The 21,888-nt window shown below is 37.6% G+C and overlaps 1 protein-coding gene across 3 annotated transcripts in view; it reads left to right on the top strand.

Moving 5' to 3' along the window:
• Positions 1-1,447: 1,447 nt before the first annotated feature.
• The window catches only part of U2SURP (U2 snRNP associated SURP domain containing), a 53,967-nt gene continuing 33,526 nt past the window's right edge, over positions 1,448-21,888 (top strand). Inside the window, exons 1-9 of one of the 3 annotated variants that reach the window (XM_045903632.2) lie at positions 1,448-1,597; positions 9,659-9,703; positions 12,145-12,276; positions 15,248-15,346; positions 17,692-17,806; positions 18,263-18,396; positions 20,972-21,039; positions 21,612-21,706; positions 21,789-21,821. In XM_045903632.2, coding sequence (XP_045759588.1) covers positions 1,553-1,597; positions 9,659-9,703; positions 12,145-12,276; positions 15,248-15,346; positions 17,692-17,806; positions 18,263-18,396; positions 20,972-21,039; positions 21,612-21,706; positions 21,789-21,821 — 766 coding nt within the window. In that variant the 5' untranslated portion in view covers positions 1,448-1,552. Of the gene's footprint in view, positions 1,598-9,658; positions 9,704-12,144; positions 12,277-15,247; positions 15,347-17,691; positions 17,807-18,262; positions 18,397-20,971; positions 21,040-21,611; positions 21,707-21,788; positions 21,825-21,888 lie in introns of those variants that run through there. The other 2 variants (XM_045903631.2, XM_064586801.1) reach the window with 2 other exon arrangements.

Genomic DNA, 21,888 nt, shown 5'->3' with positions numbered 1-21,888 from the left:
ATGTTCCCTTTTCTGTGAAACCTCCCCATCTCTTTACCCAACCCTTACTCTCAGAATTACTTCTTTCAGGGTTTCCACCACTTTGGTCTCTCCTTGCAGCATCAGTTTAATTCTTTTGTTTTTTCCCCCCATTCTTCATTAAGTGTTAAATCATAGGAAGACAGTGATTTTTATTTGTCTCTGTAAACCTCTCAACACTTTGGAAAGGATTTTATACACAAGACGGCACTTAAAAATGAATTAATTAATTAGGGAGAGAAAGTGATGAATCCTTCTTCCTTTCCTGCAGTCCTGAGAGCAATCTTTTAAAACTTTAAGTCTGACATCACAGCCCTACTTAACCCTGTTGGAGGCCACTTTTCATCTCAGACTAGAATTCTAACTCCTAAGCACCCTGCTTACTTTAGGGCCCTCTGTGAACTTGCTCCCACTCATCTCTCCAGTCACGACCCTTTCTATACCTCTTCTAATAAAACTTGACTGCTTATGGTGACTGCACAACGGGCTGTACTGATTCATGTCCCCAGGCTTTTATTTCAACTACTCCCTCTACTTGGAATGCCCTTTCCATTTTCCTTGCCGGCTCAGTTCAGGCATGATCTTCTCAAGCAAGTTTTCCCTCTTTTTTTTTTTAAGTAGGCTTCATGCCCAGTGTGGAGCCCAACGCCAGGTTTGAACTCACAACCATGAGATTAAGACCTATGCTGAGATCAAGAGTCAGATGCGCTTAACCCACTGAGTCACCCAGCCACCCCAAGTTTTCTTTCTTTGAATACAGATCCTATTAAAAAGGTACTAAGTACAGAAAAACTTACGGTGCTCCCCTCCATTTATGTGATTAAAAATGGAAACACTAACCCATGAAGTGTACTTTTAAATGACACACAGCTTACATGTATGCTAGATTTGGAATACTGTATGATTTTCTCTCATTCTCCCGCTCTCTGCTTGTACCCAGTTTGTAGATACCCTAACAGTCTATCGGATAACTCTATTGCCGGATTCTCAGGTTGGGTCAAATGCTCCTTTTCTCCACTCTCCAGGCACCGTTCTATCTGAAAGTAACTTGAGCAAATTACATGTTTGCCTTTCGCACTATGGCGTTAGCTCCGGAGCTGGCGCAGACACCGTCTTTGGCCGTGGAGCGCAGGACCTCCAGTCACCTCCCTAGCCGACCGGTCCGTGTCTTCTTTAAGGAGCCGTTCCCTCCTCACCCAGCAAATTCAACTGCCTCCCACCTACCAAGGGCGGGCGCTGGGAAAAAAGTGAAATATCAGCCGGCCCTGAAAGTCAGGACAAGGAGATTCTCCAAATTCCCGGACCCACAAGTTCCACGGGCAACCGGAACACCCACGAAACCCAGCGGAGTGCTCTGGGCCGAGGAAATTACTGCCACCGGAAGTCACGTGCCACAGCCCCGCCCCAATTCCCTATCTCGGCAGTCGACTATTCAGTCTTGCAGGCGCCTCTGGCGGGCTCCGCTGAAATCCACTCTTTCGGCGCTCGACTCGCCCGTGCTGCTGCGGCCGCCGAAGGAGGGGCAAAGCTCAAGATGGCGGACAAAACGCCAGGCGGATCTCAGAAGGCCAGTTCGAAGGTAATTTCTTAGAGGACTTCATAAGTCAGTGAGTTTATCACTGTCATCTGGGGCCTACAGACGCTTCTGGCCAGCGGGAGGAGATTGGGGTGGGATTCCATGTTCTGGTCACGACTGTAGGCCTGGGCCCCGACGCACTGTGGTGCGCAGGTTGAGAGGCCTGGTGTCTTCCTATAGTCCCAGCCTGGATTCGGCTCGAGACTGGCGGGCCCAGGGTGGGTGGCGTGAGTAGTTCGGCCTGCCTTTGGCATTGGAGTGAAGTCAGGGATTTAGATTGAGGTTTGAAGCCGTGAAAACGCGCCCCTGTATTCCTGTTTGTTGATCTCTTGAGGCCGCCGGACAGCACCTGGGAGAGGCGGGAATCGCTTCCCGGTGCTTAAGTGTTTGCCTCTCTTTCCTTGGTTCTTTGGTTTTAGATCTCACACGCTTCCGGTCTCCCTCAGTTTCCCTCTTGCCCTCCAGGGAATAAATAACATCTAGGGCTGCAAGTTGTGAGGGGAGGACCAATGATGGAGGGACGCGGGGTGGGAAGTGCAGAGGCGGGAGCAGCTCTCCTTTGCAGAGCTGCATCGCCAAGGTTAATGCTACGCTCTACACGTGGTCTTATCTCACTTAAGAGGAAGTACAAAATGAGCACTTTTTTTTGAGGGTGCGTTTTCAGGGACTCGGGGTCTCCTTCATCTTCGTGTTGTGTGTTCCACCGAAAAGAGAATTTCCAAAGACTTGGCAGCCACTCAAGATTGTTAAATAGATTTTGAGCTAACAGGGTACCGTGTGTAACTATTGTGAAACCATTGAGCTGTAGAAGTAGTTTAGCAGTAGTTAGGTGGTGGTTAGCATCAGGTCTTTGTTGCCATCTTGGGCCGGTTACTTAATCATTTTTTACTTTTGAGTTTCTCATCTTGAACGCGATATTAAAAGTAATAGATACTGCCCGAAGTAGTTATTAAGCTTTTTGATGCTAATGCAAGAAGCTGTGTAACACTTAAAAGGTTTTAGGGACTGTTACATCTTGCGGAGCGTGTATGATTATAAATCGGTTATTAGGAAGTTAAGTTTACGGTGGACTGGGAGAGCCCTGCGTTTAGTTTGTTCTGAGAAACAACCCATTTTATACTTGCTTTATCAGTGCCAGATCATAATCTTTATGACATTTTGTGAATGATGTTCATAGTTTGTAATTAGTAATGTCTTTACCCCTCATCCTTTAATTTTGTAGAAACTATGGGAGAGGGCCCGTTTTGTCTGTTTTACATTCTACTTTTACTCCTTGTTAGTTTCTTCACTCCCCAGTACGTTTCCCGTCGGTGTGGAGCGGAATAGTTGGGTACATCATTCAGGCCACTTCCTCAACAGATTCACAAAAACAGCCCTGCTTGCTGCTGTTAGGGAACTAGTGCTAAAGCTACTACACCCGTAATAATTCGCGTATAAGCTTCACAATTTTAGTTTCTTTCAAAGGAATATTTTAAGTACCTCCTACTTGACGCCTTGGATACATTGAAAACATTTTAATGTATATGTTCAGGCTTCCTTCTAAAATATATTTCTTATGGTTGTGAGTGTGTGGCTGTTCCTGTAAGTAAATTGTTGAATCTTCCAGTAGTCTTTTCAGTTTATATATTGCTTTAGATTATCATCAGTTCATGCTATTAAAAGATTCCTTACTGATGTCTGTAAAAGGAGAGTATCTCAGGACTCCAGTGATAATTGATGTGATTTTCTTCATTAATATGGGGGGCTGCATGATGCAGTTAAAGATTATGGATTTTGATAACAAGCAAAAGACATTTGGATTCAAATCCTGAATTGGTAATTGCTTATATTTGTGATAATAAGGCAAATTGCTTAAACTCTCGAGCTTCAGTTTGCTCATTTGTAATATGGATGTAATCTCTTTTTTACAGGGTTGATGTAAGGATTAAATTAATTAATGTTTATAAAGTACATAATAAATCTTAGTTCCCTTCCCCCTCTCCTTTTTCTTCCTAGAGGAATTAAAAAGTAATTACTTTTCAAAATGTTGGATAATTCAAATCCTAAGGTTTAGAATCTGAGTTGTCAGCTATCTTATGACTGCCCACATTGTTGCTTTCTATTTCTCACACAAGTCCAGACTTTATTGGAGAGAGTATCAGATCTTTTTGGCTAATACTGTAGTATTTGGAATTTCTAGCCTTTGATCTCTGTGGTTTGATTTTCTTTCCTCTGGGAGATCAGATGAGTTACCCATTCTGCAATACAGATGGAATGAACAGATTCTTTTGTTTCATGCTCATTCTTTGGTAGTTAAATTCCCATTGATATAGGTTGGGATGCTTGTTAGTCATATTTCTACACATTGAGGAAAAAATGTTAATTTAAAAATGTACAAGGGAATGTAATGTACAGCATGGTGACTATAGTTAATAATACTGTATTGCATATTTGAAAGTTGCTATGAGAGTTGATCTTGAAAGCTCTCATCACAAGAAAAAAATTTCTGCATGGTGAAATATGTTAACTAGGCTTACTGTGGTGATCATTTCGCGATATATACAGATACTAAATCATTATGTTGTATACCTGAAACTCATACAATTTGTATGTCAGTTGTACTTCAAGAAAAATAAATAAATTAAAAATAAAGCTGGGCTTCCTTGGGCATTTAGTGCTGAATTGGTTAAGGAACTGTTTTGATTGCTGATTAACAAAAGCATTTCATTTCAAAGTAAAATGAGGATACATTCAAGGCTTGTGATCCTTAGGTATTTATTACTGCTTGTGTACATTCTTTTGATGGTACCTGAAGATATGTAAGATTTAAATACGGTAAAATACTCAAGTGAAACACAAATCTTGAAAATTAGGTTCTTCATGGTTTGCTACTTTTAGTTTAGAGTGAAAGTTTGTTATGGTATGATTGTAACTTTATCTTAAAATATAAGGTGGATAGTTTTATGGGTGGATGGAGAGTGAAATTATGAACTTCTGTTTTCTTGATTGGTACTCTTTTTTTTCTTTTTGATTGGTACTCTTTTAGAAACTTGAGTATTTGCAGCGGTGGTGCTTCAGTATGACTCTTGGTATGGTTTTTAAAAATTCCCATCTTATTAGATTGTTTTCTGAAAGTCCAGTTTTTATTTTCTTTTGATTTTATTCCTGAAGCTTTTTTCTTCCTGGAAAGTAAACCTGTGGAACATTCTCATTTGCCTTAGTGGCATATGAAAGAGGGGTTCATGTGGTGTGCAAGTTGAAGACTGCTGCCTCTCTACTACTTTTTCACAAAGATCATTTTTTTAAAATAAGAATAAAAACTTGGCTACAGGATATTAAACTTGAAAATATTAATATTACAAATAACTTGCCTCTTATACTGTTTTTAAGTAGTTTTAATATTTTATTGCAGACCAGCCGTGTGTTAGATATTGTGCTGAAATAACTTCTCAAAAAGCAAGATGCATTTGCCAGTAGCACTCAAGGCTATTTGGTACTGTTAGCTGTCTTTCTTCAGGAGTTAAATTTTTTCACTAGACTTTCCTTAATTTAGATTAACTACAGGATATTCAAAATGTACTTACAACTTTTCATGTATTGGTAGTGTTTGGAATGTAACTTTAAAGATCATTTCAGGTTTGTTTTTTTTTTTAATCTTACATAGTACATGGCTTAGTGTTCTATAAGGTTTTTTTCGAGAGGTGGCCCTTGGTTTGCTTTGGAGAGTGGTATTAAGGTAGGTAGCTGCTACTTGTTAGTGTGTGGACAGCAAAGTATGTTGACAGTGGAGTGTAACTTAATTTTGTTGGGTAGGTGCTTGTTCCAGTAGGTTAAGTCAACAAGTATATTGAGGCTCCATCACTTGGCAGATCTTGTGCTTGACTTTGAGGAAGAAAACATTAAATAAGACTATACAAACTGGGCAGTGTGCTGTCTAGTGGAAGAAAAGTCAGCACATAATAGTACAAAGTAGAGGTATCTAAAAGTTTAGAAAGAAGTGACAGCTGGTTAAATGGAGGGTGGGAAGGAGAAGGCTTGAAGAATAGAGGAATTTGAGTTCTTCTGAACAATGAGCAGAGGTTTGAAGGATAGAGATAGGGATATAAAAAGAGATGGGTGAAGTAAAGAAAAATAAATCTGGGAAATGGATTGGTAAGTGATCTCATTTAGTCAGTGCATAGAGCACTTGCATAGGGAATAAAAGTTGCTGAGATGGAAAGATAAGTTTGAGATAAATTGTGGAGATTTTGAATGCTACGGAGTAAAATTAGAGAGCCATGGAAAATTTGAGGCAGGAAAATCCTTTAGGAAAGAATTCTTGGGGCGTACTTAAGGAAGAATTTGGGAGTGAGGAGGACCATTTGGAAGATTATTGCAGTGCTCCTGATAAATATTGAGGATTGTTGCAGAAATCTCATCTCAGATCTTCTCTGGGAAGCTTTCTTAACTTCTTCCCCACTCCCAATAAGATTTGCCTGCCCCCTCTGCTCTAATGGCCATTGTTTTACTTGACTCTTTTATTAGCTTTATTTTACTTTATATCTTATATCTCTGATGTAAGGCATAGTACCAGTAAATGGTTGAATTAAGGGAAGATCTGGACCACAATTGTGTCTTTAGAAAGGAAGAGTCCCCATTGAAGAGCTGTGATTAGAGGCGGGATGAGCAGAATTTGACTCATGTGATTATGAGGGGATAAAGGAGTCCAGGATGATCCTGTTATCATGCTTGTTGCTGGGTAATACTTATTGAGCAGTTATTATTTGCTAGACACTGTTCTAAGTGCTTTACCTGTTTTTGTCTTTCACAGTAATCCTACGAGGCAGGGTGCTATTCAGCTTTACAGAGGAAAGGAACTAGGGCCAAGGTTACAAAACTGGCAAAGTCCTAAAACCAGGAAGTCTGATTCCAGAATCTGTGCTCTTAAAAGCATTTTACTACTTCCATATTATTAGTGATTGAGAGATACAATCCATTGTCAGAAATAAGGTCAATAGGAGAAACTAGTTTGGAAGGAATTTTAAATATATTGAGTTTGAGGAGCTTGCAGACATTTGGATGAAGATGTCCAGGAGGTAGTTTGAGAACAGATTGGAACCCAGGAGAGGGACTAAGGTTGAAAATCTTTTAAAGAATTAGAAGTCATCTCAGTACAATAAAGGTGTTGATATGCTCCCTATGGGAGAGATTGTTAAACTTGTGGAGATGTAAGTTGATGCTTTAGAGGACGAGAGGAGAAAGAAGACATTTTAGGAGTCAGTAATGGGAAGGGAAAGCTGATGACACAAAATGGTGTTGGAGGAATGAATGTTCCTGTGGCTAGGTTGCTAACTTGAAAAAAGTTTTTATTCTCAGCCACCAACATATAGGGCCATATAGTATAGTGTAGTTGGCTTAGCTTTTATCTCCTTAGCAGTCACAAGAGTGATCCTTTTTTCTTTTGGATTTTCTTGCCATCCTTCACCACATTGTGCTATCTGCTTTCTCTACCCTGAGATAAATTTGTCTTGTGTCTGCTTCTTTATTGTCTTAAGCTTCCTTTAATTCTGTCCATTCATTTCTTGCTTTTTGGTGTTTTCATATGGATGAAGAATTGTGCTCTAGACTTCAGGAGATCTGTAAGCATCATTAATTTGTTCTTCAGTTAAAAAAACCATAAAAACCAAACCCAAGACAAATAATATAGTCAGGTCTAGGTTAGGAAGAGGGAGAGGTTCAGTTTCTGAAATAGCATTACATTTACTGTTTACTTGGACCACTAGCTTTAGAAGTTGGTTATTTAAAAAATCTTATTAACTACTGTTTGCGTCTCTCAAGCTTAAAGAAGTTCCATTCTGAATGCTGTGTAGTTACAGCTGCAAATCAGTGGAATATGTCTGGTTTGCAGTAGATGTGACCAGTGCCATCTTAGGTTAATTGAAATCAGCTGATGCACCTTCGTAAGCTGTTGCTGTTATTTTTAAATCCTAGAAATGATGATTTGGATGTGGTGGCATAGAAGATTAAAGAAGAAAAGGGTAGCACTGTTTTAGCTGCTCTTGCATGCTTATTCTTCTGGGTGAACTTTAGAATTATTTTTTATTTTTTTTTTATTATTATTTTTTTATTCATGAGAGACAGAGAGAGAGAGGCAGAGGGAGAAGCAGGCTCCCCGCAGAGCAGGGAGCCCGATGCGGGACTCGATCCCAGGACCCTGGGATCATGACCTGAGCCGAAGGCAGATGCCTAACCATCTGAGCCACCCAGGCGCCCCTTTAGAATTATTTTTGGCAGCCCCTGTGCCCCCTTGCAAAGATTTTCCTTTGGGGTATAGAGCTGTTGAATGAAATTGCACTAAATATGTAAATAAATTTGGGTATAATTGACATTGTCTTAATAATGGGTTTTCCAACCCGGCATATGATGAGTCTTTTCAAAAGGTGACTTGAATAACTGACTCCTTCTGTAAAGTTTGTGTTTTCTTCACCTGGGTTGTGTACATTTCTTTTGTTGGTTTCTAGATGCTTTATACTTCTTTTGACTATTGTAAATAGGATATCATTTTTGTTACCTAACAGGTTAATACTAGTATATTGGCAAGCAGTTGATTTTTTTTTTCTCTGTTCAGCGTCTTGACTGAATTTTTTTTTCTTTTCTAAGAGTAGTTATTCTCTTGGATTTTCTCATTTCTTAGTGTGTGCAAATGGGCACATTTCAAACTGTGTCTCAGTGTGTTTCAGAGAATTAAATTTAAATATTAAAAAAATTTCTTCTTCCATACCATCTTGCCTTTTAAGAAAGGTTAGATGGGAGAAGAAAGTGAATGAGGAAGGACACAATAAAAGTTGGAGATAGAAAAAGATGGCTAGAAAGAAAAGTGATGGAAGGTATCTCAGTGCTTAGCTGTCTTGAGCTTATTTTGCTTAGGGCCCAGCATGGTGGAGTTCAGAGGAACAAATCCATTCAGTGCGAAAATCTGACCAGCTGCTCTTAGCCTTAAGTTTAGAGAAGATACATGAAGCAATACTGTGTAGACTTGCATGAGTTTTACTGTATTTACGCTTTTATATATCTTACAAATCCTTAGTTTTCTCTTAAAAATTAATATAATGTCTTGTGCATTTTATTTGAAATCTAGAACTTGGAGCTAGGGTCAGATATTTGTGGTGTTAAGATTCTTGGTTTCACTTTTAACATTTGACTGTACATAAAAATAAGTAAAATCTCACTACCCACAATACCTTGCAAAATAAAAGCAGCTCAATGACAGAGTTAAATTCTGGGACTCCCAAGTAAAAATTTCAGACAGATACCACATGTTATTTAGTTAATAGTCTTGTAGCTTGGCTTCTTTGTCTGCATAGTGAAAAAACAAAATATTGTATGCCATATGTAATTTGATCTGTAGATAATTAAGAAAAAATAAGATGAAATTTTAACAGTTGACATTGTTGAGAAGTGCCATTATTTGAAGACTGAATTTTTTCTGTGCAACCGTCAGCAATAGTGGCATGTTGAATTAGAAGCAGCCTCCTTAAAACAAGTTGTAAATGGTGGCCAGCAGTGGATTTGAAAAAAGCATTTTCTTTTTTTTGAACTCTTTCTGCAGCAGCATTTGTACCTTTTACATTAAGGGTTTATGTGTGGATTTTCTTGTTACTAGAATCTGCTTCTTACATGATTGTGTAGTTGGAGGAAGGAGGGGAAGTTTCTTTGCTGTATAGCAAGAAGTTGCTGCTCTGTCAGTGTTGTGGCAGTAAACTGTGTATCTTATGACTTGGGAAGAGCTTTTGCACGAAAATGCTGTTGTAAAAATAGTGGTTAGGTTTCCAGTCTACAGTTTAAAAAGTTTATGCCTCAAATATATCCTACTCTCATTTGTATCATATTTTGGCATATATGCATTCTGAATTTTAAAGAATTGACTTGCACATTTATTTTGGATCACAATCTTTTTGTAAGTCCTAGATTTCCTTTGGTTTTATTAGCTGAGGAGAAATTGCTACAAGTTTGGGAAGATTAAGTCTATATAACTTGAGACATACTTGTTTTGTTAGCATAATATATTTTTAGATCATTTAAATATTGACTTTTTAATAATTGCAGACCAGATCATCAGATGTTCATTCATCTGGATCTTCAGATGCACATGTGAGTATAAAAGACAATCTTTGTCTTTTTTTTTTTTTTTTTTTTAGTATTTATTTATTTAAGTAATCTCTACACCCAACATGGGGCCCCAACTCATGTCCTCCCAGATCAGGAGGTGCATGCTCTACAGACTGAGCCAGCCAGGCACCTCTCGTCTTTGTATTTTTTTAAAAAAATATTTTATTTATTAATTTGACAGACAGCGAGAGCAGGAACAGAAGCAGTGGGAGTGGGAAAGGGAGTCAGGCTTCCCACCGAGCAGGGAGCCCGAAGTGGGACTCGATCCCAGAACCCTGGGATCATGACCTGAGCTGAAGGCAGATGCTTAACAACTGAGCCACTCAGGCACCCTCGTCTTTTTTAACATTTAATTTCTCTCTGTATCCCTATATTTATGATTTTACTTGATAAATATTATTGTATTGTATGTGTCTATTTTCTGTCATGTTTTTGCTAGGTGCCCTTTTTTTGTGTGTGTGTTCTATTTGTATAAGTTGGTCCCCTCAGACCATATTAGAAACCAAGTATGTATGTATCTTTATTTTTTTATTGTGCTTATAAAGTTCTGTACATATACAAATGTGTATACTTGTATATTGACTATGATTTGCATTGTACACGTTATTTTTTCACTGCACGATATACCTGTTGGAAATCCCTGCAAGTCAGCAGTTAGAGCTCTAATATAGTCTTTCTGCTGCCATTGTAATATCCCACAGGGGAAAGTACACATGATTTTTTTTTTTTAAAGATTTTATTTATTTATTTATTTGAGAGAGAATGAGAGAGAGCGCATGAGAGACCCCTCTCTAGGGTCAGAGGGAGAAGCAGACTCCCTGCCGAGCAGGGAGACCGATGCAGGACTCGATCCAGGGACTCCAGGATCATGACCTGAGCCGAAGGCAGTCGCTTGACCAACTGAACCACCCAGGCGCCCAGTACACATGATTTTTAAAGCTATTTCTCTGTTGATGGGCATATACTTGTCGTTTAAAGCTTTTTGACATTTTGAATAATTCTTAAATAAACATTCCTTTACATGTTATTATAGCAGTGCTCAAAGTATGGTTTTCAGACTCTTGGGGGTTACTGAGAATTTTTCATGGGTTTTGTGAGTCAGCTATTTTATAATAATACAAAGACATTTGCCTTTTTCATCATGTTGTCATTTGCATTAATGGTGCAAAAGCAATTGATGGGTGAACTGTTGGCATCCAATATAAATCAAGCTAGTGTTGTCAAAATGTATTAGTAGTCATTGTATTCTTCCCTACCTGGCACAGTAAGGTAAAAATATGCTAGTTTCACTTAAGAATGTTCTTGATGAAGCAGTAAAAATTATTAATATTAAAAATTTTGCCCTGTGGGGCGCCTGGGTGGCTCAGTTGGTTAAGCGACTACCTTCAGCTCAGGTCATGATCCCAGGGTCCTGGGATCGAGTCCCGCATCGGGCTCCCTGCTCTGCGGGAAGCCTGCTTCTCCCTCTCCCACTCCCCCTGCTTGTGTTCCCTCTCCGCTGTGTCTCTCTCTGTCAAATAAATAAATAAAATCTTTAAAAAAAAAAAATTTTTTTTTTGCCCTGTGTATGGGTCTTTTTAATGTTTTGTATGATGAAATGGGAAGTACATATAAGGCACTACCTCTTCTCAAAGTATGTTTGTCTTGAGGAAAGGTACTTGATGGATTATTTAAGTTGAGAAATGAAAACTGGCTCCTTTTTTTTTTAAGATTTTATTTATTTATTTGCCAGAGAGAGAGAGGGAGAGTACAAGCAGGGGGAGTGGCAGGCAGAGGGAGAAGCAGGCTCTCCCTGAAATCATGACATGAGCCAAAGGCAGACGCTTAACCATCTGAGCCACCCAGGTGCCCCAAACTGGCTTGTTTTTTGATGGAATACCATTTTTACTTGAAGGAACAACTGACAAACTGTGGTTAATCAGACTTGGATGTTTGGCAGATAGAAGGAAACAGACCTGTTACTTCAAAGAAAACAGTTACTTGTTTTTTTTTTTTTTTTTTTTTTTAAGATTATTTATTTATTTATTTGACAGAGAGACACAGTGAGAGAGGGAACACAAGCAGGGGGAGTGGGAGAGGGAGAAGCAGGCTTCCCGCCGAGCAGGGAGCCTGATGCGGGGCTCGATCCCAGGATCCTGGGATCATGACCTGAGCGGAAGGCAGAGGCTTAACCACTGAGCCACCCAGGCGCCCCGAAAACAGTATTTGTTAATGATACAAAATTTGAGCTTTCAAGGTACAAGTTAGAATTATTGAAAACTTTCCCTGTACCAAAAGACTTTTCTGATGAAATCATTGGTGATATTAAGGGATGAGAGTTTTGATAGTGTATAGTGAAATTTGTCACTCTTTGGACATTTGGGTTGTTTGTAGTTTTAGTACTACATCTGTGATTTTAAAAACTTGTTTTACTTTTCCTGAAGATGGATGCATCTGGACCCTCAGATAGTGACGTGCCAAGTCGGACACGACCTAAGAGCCCAAGAAAACATAATTATAGGAATGAGAGTTCCCGTGAAAGCCTTTGTGATTCTCCTCATCAGAATCTCTCAAGAGTAAGTGTTGATAAAGATAAGAAAGGATTAATAATTTTAATCTGTCCTTGATTGAATTTGGTGGTTGAATATTTTGGTTTTATACTGGTTCTTTCATCATGTACTATTTGAAAATAGCATTTTTTTTTTTTTTTAAAGATTATTTATTTATTTATTGACGGAGGGAGACACAGTGAGACACAGTGAGAGAGACACAGCAGGGGGAGTGGGAGAGGGAGAAGCAGGCTTCCTGCTGAGCAGGGAGCCCGATGCGGGGCTCGATCCCAGGACGCTGGGATCATGACCTGAGCCGAAGGCAGACGCTTAAGGACTGAGCCACCCAGGCGCCCCTAGCATTATTTTTTGTATCTGGGTTAATGATAAACTCAAGTTCATGTAAGGAAATTTTTTTTTTTTTTTTTTTTTTAGCTTATATGTGAGATAAGATTCATTTAAAATTGAAAATTTTAATTATAAAACCAAGGAGTGTTTTGTATTAAAATTTTTTTTTTTTTTTAAGATTTTATTTATTTATTCATGAGAGACAGAGAGAGAGAGGCAGAGGGAGAAGCAGGCTCCCAAGGAGCAGGGAGCCCGATGCGGGACTTGATCCCAGGACCCTGGGATCATGACCTGAGCCGAAGGCAGTCGCTTAACCAACTGAGCCACCCAGGCGCCCTGTTTTGTTTTTTTTTTTAAAGATTTTATATATTTATTTGACAGAGACACAGTGAGAGAGGGGACATAAGCAGGGGGAGCGGGAGAGGTAGAAGCAGGTTTCTTGCAGAGCAGGGAGCCTGATGCGCGGGATTCGATCCCAGGACCTTGCGATCATGACCTGAGCTGAAGGCAGACGCTTAATGACTGAGGCACCCAGCGCCCCTAAAGTGGTTTTTTAAAAAAAAAAAAAGATTTTATTTATTTATTTGCCAGAGAGCACGTGGGAGAGAGAGAGAGAGAGAGAGAAAGAGAAAGAGTACAAGTAGGGGGAGTGGCAGGCAGAGGGAGAAGCAGGCTCTCTGTTGAGCAAGGAGCTCGATATGGGACTCGATCGCAGAAGTCTGGGATCATGACCTGAGCCGAAGGCAGACGCTTAACCGACTGAGCCACCCAGGCATCCCTGGATATAAAATGGTTAAGGGTCAGATTATTGTTCCTCCCTTGTACCAAACATTTACTGAATCAAATACCACATGCCAGTCACTGGAAATAAATAGATGGGTAAAATGCAGTTCTTGCTCTTGGAGAGCTTATAGTCTCACCATGGGAAGTAAACAGAGGTAGGTATTATTCACTCTGATTAGTGTGCCCAGGGCAGTATGAGAACAGAGAGGGAGCATTTTTTTTTTTTTTAAAGATTTTATTTATTTATTTGAGAGAGAGAGAATGAGAGACAGAGAGCACGAGAGGGAAGAGGGCAGAGGGGGAAGCAGACCCCCCGCTGAGCAGGGAGCCCGATGTGGGATCTGGGACTCGATCCCCGGGACTCCAGGATCATGACCTGAGCCGAAGGCAGTTGCTTAACCAACTGAGCCACCCAGGCGCCCAAGAGGGAGCATCTTTATTATGTGTATCTGCAAAGCGTTCTCATGCTCTTTTAGTCTTTTTTCTAGTTTTTCTATTTCATATAATTTTTCTTGTTATTAAACTTGGGGAATTAATAAATTAATAAAAATTAAATTTGGAAATATAGAGAAGGCAGTCATCACCAGCCAGTATTAACATTGGTAACACTTTATTTTTATTGTTTAATATTCTAAGCATAAATATATTTTTACTTTGCTGAGATCCATTTTACAGGAATACATTTTAAAATACTCTGTTTTCAGTTCTAATTTTTTTAATTTTAGCAAAAATTCTGTGGAACTTTTTAATGGATGATTATATTTCTTTGTGTAGATATTCCATAATTCCCTTAACCATTTTTCTCTGTGGTGTGTAGGTTTAGCTCTTAGGATATAAATAAAATTTGAGCCCTTCTGATTTTGTTTTGTAAAATTATGTTTTTCATTGAATTTATATGTAATTTTACCATTTGTTTAAACTTTTAAAATTAAAACCAAAGATGCTTTATTTTGAATCTATTCCTGAAACCTCATTTGACTTTTGGGTTATAAACTTTTATTTTTTCAAAGTGATTTTAATGTAACTTTAAAATAATTTGTAGCAGTATTACTCTTCTATTCTGCTTCTTTCAGGGGCAAGCCTATTTATAACCAGGGGATTGATAAAGTCTAATTTGTAATTGGTTAACTTCTCATTTTGGTAGGCAAGAGCGAAACCTTCGGATTTCAATTACAGATTAATATTTTAGGTCGTATTTAATAGACATTACTGTCTTTTAAGTTTATGAATCAAAATCTAACATTTAAATGAATAACTGAACAACTAAAGATCTGTAGATGATTTTACTTCTGCTGTAACCTGAAATACTATTATTATGTTCCTAAACATCAGTATTATTGATGAAGAATGAGTTTATTTACTGAATTATAGAAGGAAGTGATGTGATTTGTAGGACCTGAAATGGAGGTTATAGATGGTATTTAGATTTCTGCTACTGAACTTTGGAAATATATGCTGCCTTCTCCCATTTGAATGTTTTCCCTCACTGCTTCTTTTGCTCAGAACCATCTGTACTTTTTCTCAACTGCTTTTATTCTTGCTGCCAGCAAGTCGATTGAATGAGTTCTAAGCCTTGGCATCTCTCTCTGCTTTTTCACTTTTTTTTTTTTTTTAAAGAAAATGGCTTTTTTATGTTATTGACCTTGAATTAGCAAGTGAAGACATTCCTTAAGGAATACTTAAATCAGAATCAAGCCCATGGTAGGCACTTGATGCTTAAGAGTAGCCTCAGCTTTTCTGCTTTATGGTGAAATTTCTTTTTAAAAGTCATCTAATCTGACGACTTGGTTATCAGTTAAGCTGTATCAGTTGAGTTAGATAGTATTAAGAATGTATGTAAAGGTATGCTTTTTATTTCTTTTCATAGCCTCTTCTAGAAAACAAACTGAAAGCATTCAGTATTGGAAAAATGAGTACAGCTAAGCGAACTTTAAGTAAGAAGGAACAAGAAGAATTAAAGAAAAAGGTAATATTTAAATTGTATTTTGAGTTATCCTTGGAAATGTGTCTAAATAAGTGTATGGGCAGTAGGGAAATGCTTTTCAAAGATTCTTGACCGGGATATTTTCAGCTCCCACCACCAAGTCACATCTGTAACACAAGGTATATTTAGAGGTTTGTATCCCTGTTCCCGCCACTGCTTCTTCTATGTAAGATTTAGTTATTTTCTGGCCTCTTCTTTTTGTATAAGCAAGTGTGTAAATATATATTGTACTCCTCTCTCTTAAGTGATCAGTAATAGGCTATATACAGTGTGCTTTTCTCCATCTTGCTTTTTACACTTAACATTATATCTCAGAGATTACTGCAGGTATAATGAGATAGTCTTTGTTTTGTTTTTAAAGATTTTATTTATTTATTTGACAGAGAGAGACACAGTGAGAGAGGGAACACAAGCAGGGGGAGTGGGAGAGGGAGAAGCAGGCTTCCCGTGGAGCAGGGAGCCCAATGCGGGGCTCGATCCCAGGACCCTGGGATCATGACCTGAGCCGAAGGCAGACGTTTAACGACTGAGCCACCCAGGCGCCCCTATTCCTTGTTTTTTTAAATAGCTGTGTAGACATACAGTAGTTATTCACTAAAATTCTGTTGAGGGCATTTTTGTTTTGGTCTTTTGCCGTTTCAGATTGTGCTGTTAATGGATAGTGTTATGCATATAGTTTTTTTGCTAGTTTATCTTTGGGATATATTCCTGTAGGTGAGATTACTGGGTTGAATGGTAAATGCATAAATGTAGCTCTGTTGGATATTGTCAAATTGCTCTCTATAAGGGCAGGGACATTTCACATCTCTCTCATTAATGTACGAGAGGTTGTTTCCCTATAGCCTTGCCAACAGAGGATGTTTTTGAAGTTTTGCCAATCTGCTCAGTGAAAAATGGTATCTCAGTGTAGTTTTAAATTTGCATTTCTCTTGTAAGTAAGGTTGAAAAAGCTTACTTTACTTTTACGTTTTGTGTAAAAGGTTACACAAAAGCTTTTGAGTTTGTTTCTGTGAGCTGTCTTCTTACATCTAAACCAATTTTTCTAGAAATTAGTAGTTTATCTCTATTTTTTAGAAACTTTGCATATTAAGTATATTAACACTGTCTATGACACAAGGTGCAGTGTTTTTTCCCAGTCTGTCGATTGTCTTTTTATTTTGCTTCTGGTGTTTTTTCCATCCAGAAACTGTTTATTGTTATGTAATCAGATTTATCAGTCTGTCTTTATGATTTCTAGTTTTCAGTGTTTTTCTTACTCCCAGCTTGTAAAGGAATTTCCTCATGTTTTTTCTTTTTCTTTTTTAAAATACTTTATTTGTTTATTTGACAGAGAGAGAGAGAGAGAGGGAACACAAGCAGGGGGATTGGGAGAGGGAGAAGCAGGCTTCCCGCTGAGCAGAGAGCCCGATGTGGGCCTCGATCTCAGGACTCTTGTGATCATGACCCGAGCTGAAGGCAGACGCTTAACGACTGAGCCACTCAGACTCTCTCTTTCTTTTTTTTTTTTTAAGATTTTATTTATTTATTTATTTATTTGAGAGAGAGAGAGAGAGAGAGAGAAACAGCATGAGAGGGGAGAGGGTCAGAGGGAGAAGCAGGCTCCCCGCTGAGCCACCCAGGCATCCCTTAAATAGTTTCATTTAAAAAAAAATTAAATATGATTCATTTGCAGTTTCTCCTGGTATATGATGTGAAGAATTGGTTCACTTTTGTCTTTTTTTCAAATAGTTATCCCGACATCATTCATTGAAAAGTTGATCTATTCTCCATTGATTTGAGATGCTTCTTTTATTGAATACTAAATTTCCAAGTGTTACTGGATTTATTTCTCTTTTTTCTGTTCTGTTCCATTGGCCTTCTATGCATACATGTTTTGGGGACATTGTGAAGAGTTATAATTGAAATTGTCAAGGTTCTTTGGAGCTTTTTTTCTAATGCCAGCTGTGGAGTTATTGCTGCTTCATCTTCTAATACTCATGTCTGTGGTTTGTGAAGGAAATCTTTATAATCACTGAATTAAATCATCATGCTTTGGAAACATCAAAAACATTAATAGGATAGTGTATTTTGACTCTTAATGTCTCTAAATTTACTTAGTGGATCCAGAATTTCTAGTTCCACAAATTGCCAGTAGAGGATCAAAGTCTTAGTTTCAATGTTAATTAGTATCTAATATCTACTAAAGATTAGATATTACCTATTAGGACTGCCAAACCTGCTTTTGCTAGCGAAGAGAAAGGTTTTGTTTACATTATTCCTTAATGAATTTCGCCCTATGTACAATAATATTTTTCATATGAAGTAGTAGTATTTTCATGTGTATTTAGGAAGATGAAAAGGCAGCTGCTGAGATTTATGAGGAATTTCTTGCCGCTTTTGAAGGAAGTGATGGTAATAAAGTGAAGACATTTGTGCGTGGAGGTGTTGTTAATGCAGCTAAAGGTTAGTGTGAATATTATAGTCCTTGAGCAAACCCCAAAAGTCTTGGTAGAATAATTGTAGGTAATTATGAAAGATGTTTGGTGGCTTTGAATGTCACATTTCCTTTCTACCAGCACCCTCTAGTGTTGATATTAATTATTAATTAGCAGCTTAAATGGCCAGATGTGGATTAATCATAAATTGGAGCCAAATAAATTTAAAAAATAGTACCTTTCAACGTTGAATACAGCATAACACTTTGCAAAAATTTTAATATGTTTCATAGTTTTACTATAAAATGACTAGTATTTTGGAGAGTAAGGTGGTAATAGGAATTTAACTTCATATTTTGTCAGTAGTGATATATCTTAGTGCTAAAAGCATTTTACTAATTTATGTTTATTTTCAAATAAAAAATCAAATAATATGAAATTATTTTTGAAAATTAGTTTTGAAACTTACTATTTTAAATTTCAGAGGAACATGAAACAGATGAAAAAAGAGGTAAAATTTATAAGCCATCTTCAAGATTTGCAGATCAGAAAAATCCTCCAAATCAGTCATCCAATGAAAGACCACCATCTCTTCTTGTGATAGAAACCAAAAAACCTGTAAGTCATACCCAAATAAGTGACTTTTTATGTTCCGAGATGATACTGCCAATGATATTTCACTACTTCCACTGTAAGCAGGACTTTGGTTTCTTGTTTTTAATTATTTTGGGAGTAGATGTTGAGTTTTGGTGTTTAGTTTATAATTAGAGTAGGACATGTAGACAGTGTTTTTTTTATGTTCTTTGAGCAATGAACCTTTGGTGTTGTTATATTCATAGTATACTACAAGTAAAAAGTTGACTATATTTTAGGTGTAAATATAAAATAATGGGATTGTCTTTTTAAGCAATTCTGAACTGAGGTATTTAAATAATAGCAGCAAGTGTAGTGGCAGTTACCTTGGAAGACTGTATGTATTCCAGTAATGTATCTTTTGCCTAGAACATTTTTGGAATTAATTTGGAATTACCGTCAACTAGTGGTACTTTCTTTAAAATATTCTCAGTGTTAGAAAATTTATTTTTTGATGGGATTTTTCATGGGGTTGGAAGGTAGATGTGGGTCATGTCATTTGGAGCCACACTTGAAGAAGTATGATTTCACTGAACGGTGAGACTGACTTTTCAAATAGCTCTGAAAGCAGTGCAATGGAAAAAAGCAGTTTTCTTGAGATGTAATGCACATACCCTAAAATTTACTCTTTTAAAGTACACAATTAGTTTTTAAAATGTATTCACAGTTATGCAACAATCACTAATCTCTAATTTCAGAACATTTTTATTACCCCAAAAAGAAACCTGACACCTACTTTTAGTCATGCCCTAGCCCTGGCGACCACTAATCTACTTTTTGTCTGTTTGGATTTGCCTGTTTAGGACATTTCATGCAGATGGAATCATACAACATGTGGCCTTTTGTTTCTGGCTTCTTTACTTAGCATAATATTTCAAGGTTCATCTGTATTCCAGCACATACTGATACTTCATTCTTTTTTATAGTTGAATAATATTCTATTTTATGGGTATAGCACATACTGTTTATCCATCTATTACTTGATACTTGGGTTGTCTCCACTTTTTAGCCATTATGAGTAGTGTTGCTACACATTTGTGCGTAGGCTTTTTTTATGGACTTGTGCATTCAGTTCTCTCATATATACCTAGAAGTGGAATTGCTGGGTCATATGGCAACTATTTGTTTAACCTTTTGAGAAACTGCCAAAACTCTTTTCTAGATTAGCTGTACCATTTTACAGTCCCATCAGCATTGTATGAGGGTTCTAATTTTAACACGTTTTTACCAACACTTGTTAAAATTGTCTTTTTTTTTTCTTTTAGATTTATTTATTTGACAGAGAGAAGGAGAGAGAGAGAGCACAAGTAGGCAGTGGCAGGCAGAGGGAGAGGGAGACGCAGGCTGTCTGCTGAGCAGGGAGCCCGATTCGGGGCTCAATCCCTGGATCCTGGGATTCATGACCTGAGCCGAGGGCAGCTGCTTAACCGACTGAGCCACCCAGACGCCCCTAAAATTGTCTATTTTTAAAATTGTAGTCATCTTAGTGGGTGTGAAGTTGTACCTAATTGTGGTTTTGATTTGCACTTCCCTAATGATGTGGAGCATCTTTTTTATGTGTTTATCATCCATTTGTAGTCTTCTGTGGAGAAACGTCTTTCAGATCCTTGGCGCATTTTTTAATTGGTCTATTTGTTGTCTTTTCATTGTTAAGTTGTAAGAGTATTTTACACTTCCTGGAGTCAAGTCTTTTATCAGCTATGTGATTTGCACATGTTTTCTCCCATTCTCTGCGTTGTCTTTGTCCTTTATTGATAGTACCCTTTGAAACACAAAAGTTTTTAATTGTGATGAAGTAGAATTTATCAGCTTTTTCTTAGGTCACTTGTGCTTTTGATGTCATATCTAAGAAGCCATTGCCTCATTCAAAAGTCGTGAAGATTTATTCATATGTTTTTCTCTTAGAGTTTTATAGTTTTAGTGGTTAAATTTAGGTATGTGAGCCATTTGAGTTAATTTTTGTGTGTGGTGTGAAGAAGAGGTCCAACTTCACTTTTTCTTGCATGTGGATATTCACTTGTTCTCGCACTATTTGTGAAAAAAGACTTATTTTTCCCCATTGAATTATTTTGGCACTTTTAAGAGAGGGATTTCAAAAGCAGTTTTAAAAGAGGAGTTCCAAAGATGTTACTGATTATTTCAATAATTCATGGTCCTCCTAAGGTGACTGTTTTGAAGAAGTGCATTTTTTTGGTAGTTGCTCATGGCAGTTACTTGGCAGTTCAGTTACTTTATGTTCATTAGTTTTGCTCCCTGTTGCCCTCACAACAGTATTCAGGCCTAAGTATCACAGGCTTTTGGAAGATAAAGTTTGTGGTTCCTTTACTTTAAGACCACTGCTTGTCATTTTCTTTAATTGCTTTAATAATCAAATTGTTAAATTCTTAATTCCAGAGATCAGGAAGGAAGTGTAGTGAGAACAGAAGCATTCTTTTTAATTTGAATAATTAGAACATAATTGGCACTAAAATAAAAATTACTTAAAATGATCTGATTATTGAACCATTAGTTTTGTTTTACCGTGTTTTGTTTGAAGTATAACTTGTCATATCCTTCATAGCCGCTGAAGAAAGGGGAGAAAGAAAAGAAAAAAAGCAATTTGGAACTCTTCAAAGAAGAATTGAAACAGTAAGTTTTATAGTGTGGAGAATGGCTGTCATAGGTATATTGAGCTGATACGTACAGATGCAGGTATGAAGAACGTAGTGTCCTGGTTATCACTAACTGCCTTACCTATGATGAGGTTGTTTTAAGTATGATAGTGATTTTTTTTTAGGGTATGCTTGAAGATGATTTAGCATTTCATCCAGCATCTAGGTTGGTAGCATAATATGGATGCAATTCAATTGATTTATCTAATGTCCGGAGTCCTGTTTGCAGTGGAAACAATGTAGTCACTGAGATAGGGGTGAGGAGTGAGCAGACTTAACCAAGAAAGGACAAATTCATTGGTTTTGATGTTGGATTTCCTCCTCACCTTAGAAGTGAGCTTCGTACTCTAATGCTTGCATTGGACATGTCAGAAATTTGCTTATGACTGTTATAGCTGAGGAACTCTCTAATCTTGGTTGGTAGTACTGGCATTTAATTACTCACAAATATTTCAAGTTATATGAACATAGTACCTGGATAAACTGTATTAATAAATGTGAATGAACAACTTTTGCCTCGTTATTAGTGATTATAAATATTTTCAACAGAATTCAGGAAGAGCGTGATGAGAGACATAAAACAAAAGGCAGGTTAAGCCGATTTGAGCCTCCTCAGTCAGATTCTGATGGTCAGCGTCGTTCTAGTAAGTGGCATTTATTTTAATGTTTATATTGTGATTAACTATTCTAAAAACTAAGAATTGTTTTCTTTTTCCCCTTTTAAAGTGGATGCGCCTTCAAGAAGAAATAGATCATCTGGTGGTAATACAGTTTTTTGCTTTTTTTAATTAATAGAAATTTTTCAAACTTTGTATTATGCAGGTTA

This window comes from Mirounga angustirostris, unplaced genomic scaffold, assembly GCF_029215605.1.
Source record: "Mirounga angustirostris isolate CCGP_5_RB_7025 unplaced genomic scaffold, mMirAng1.0.hap1 SCAF_1, whole genome shotgun sequence".
Classification (NCBI taxonomy): Eukaryota; Metazoa; Chordata; class Mammalia; order Carnivora; family Phocidae; genus Mirounga; species Mirounga angustirostris.
Note: the sequence above shows the minus strand (reverse complement) of the source record. Positions and strands in the feature narration are given on the sequence as shown.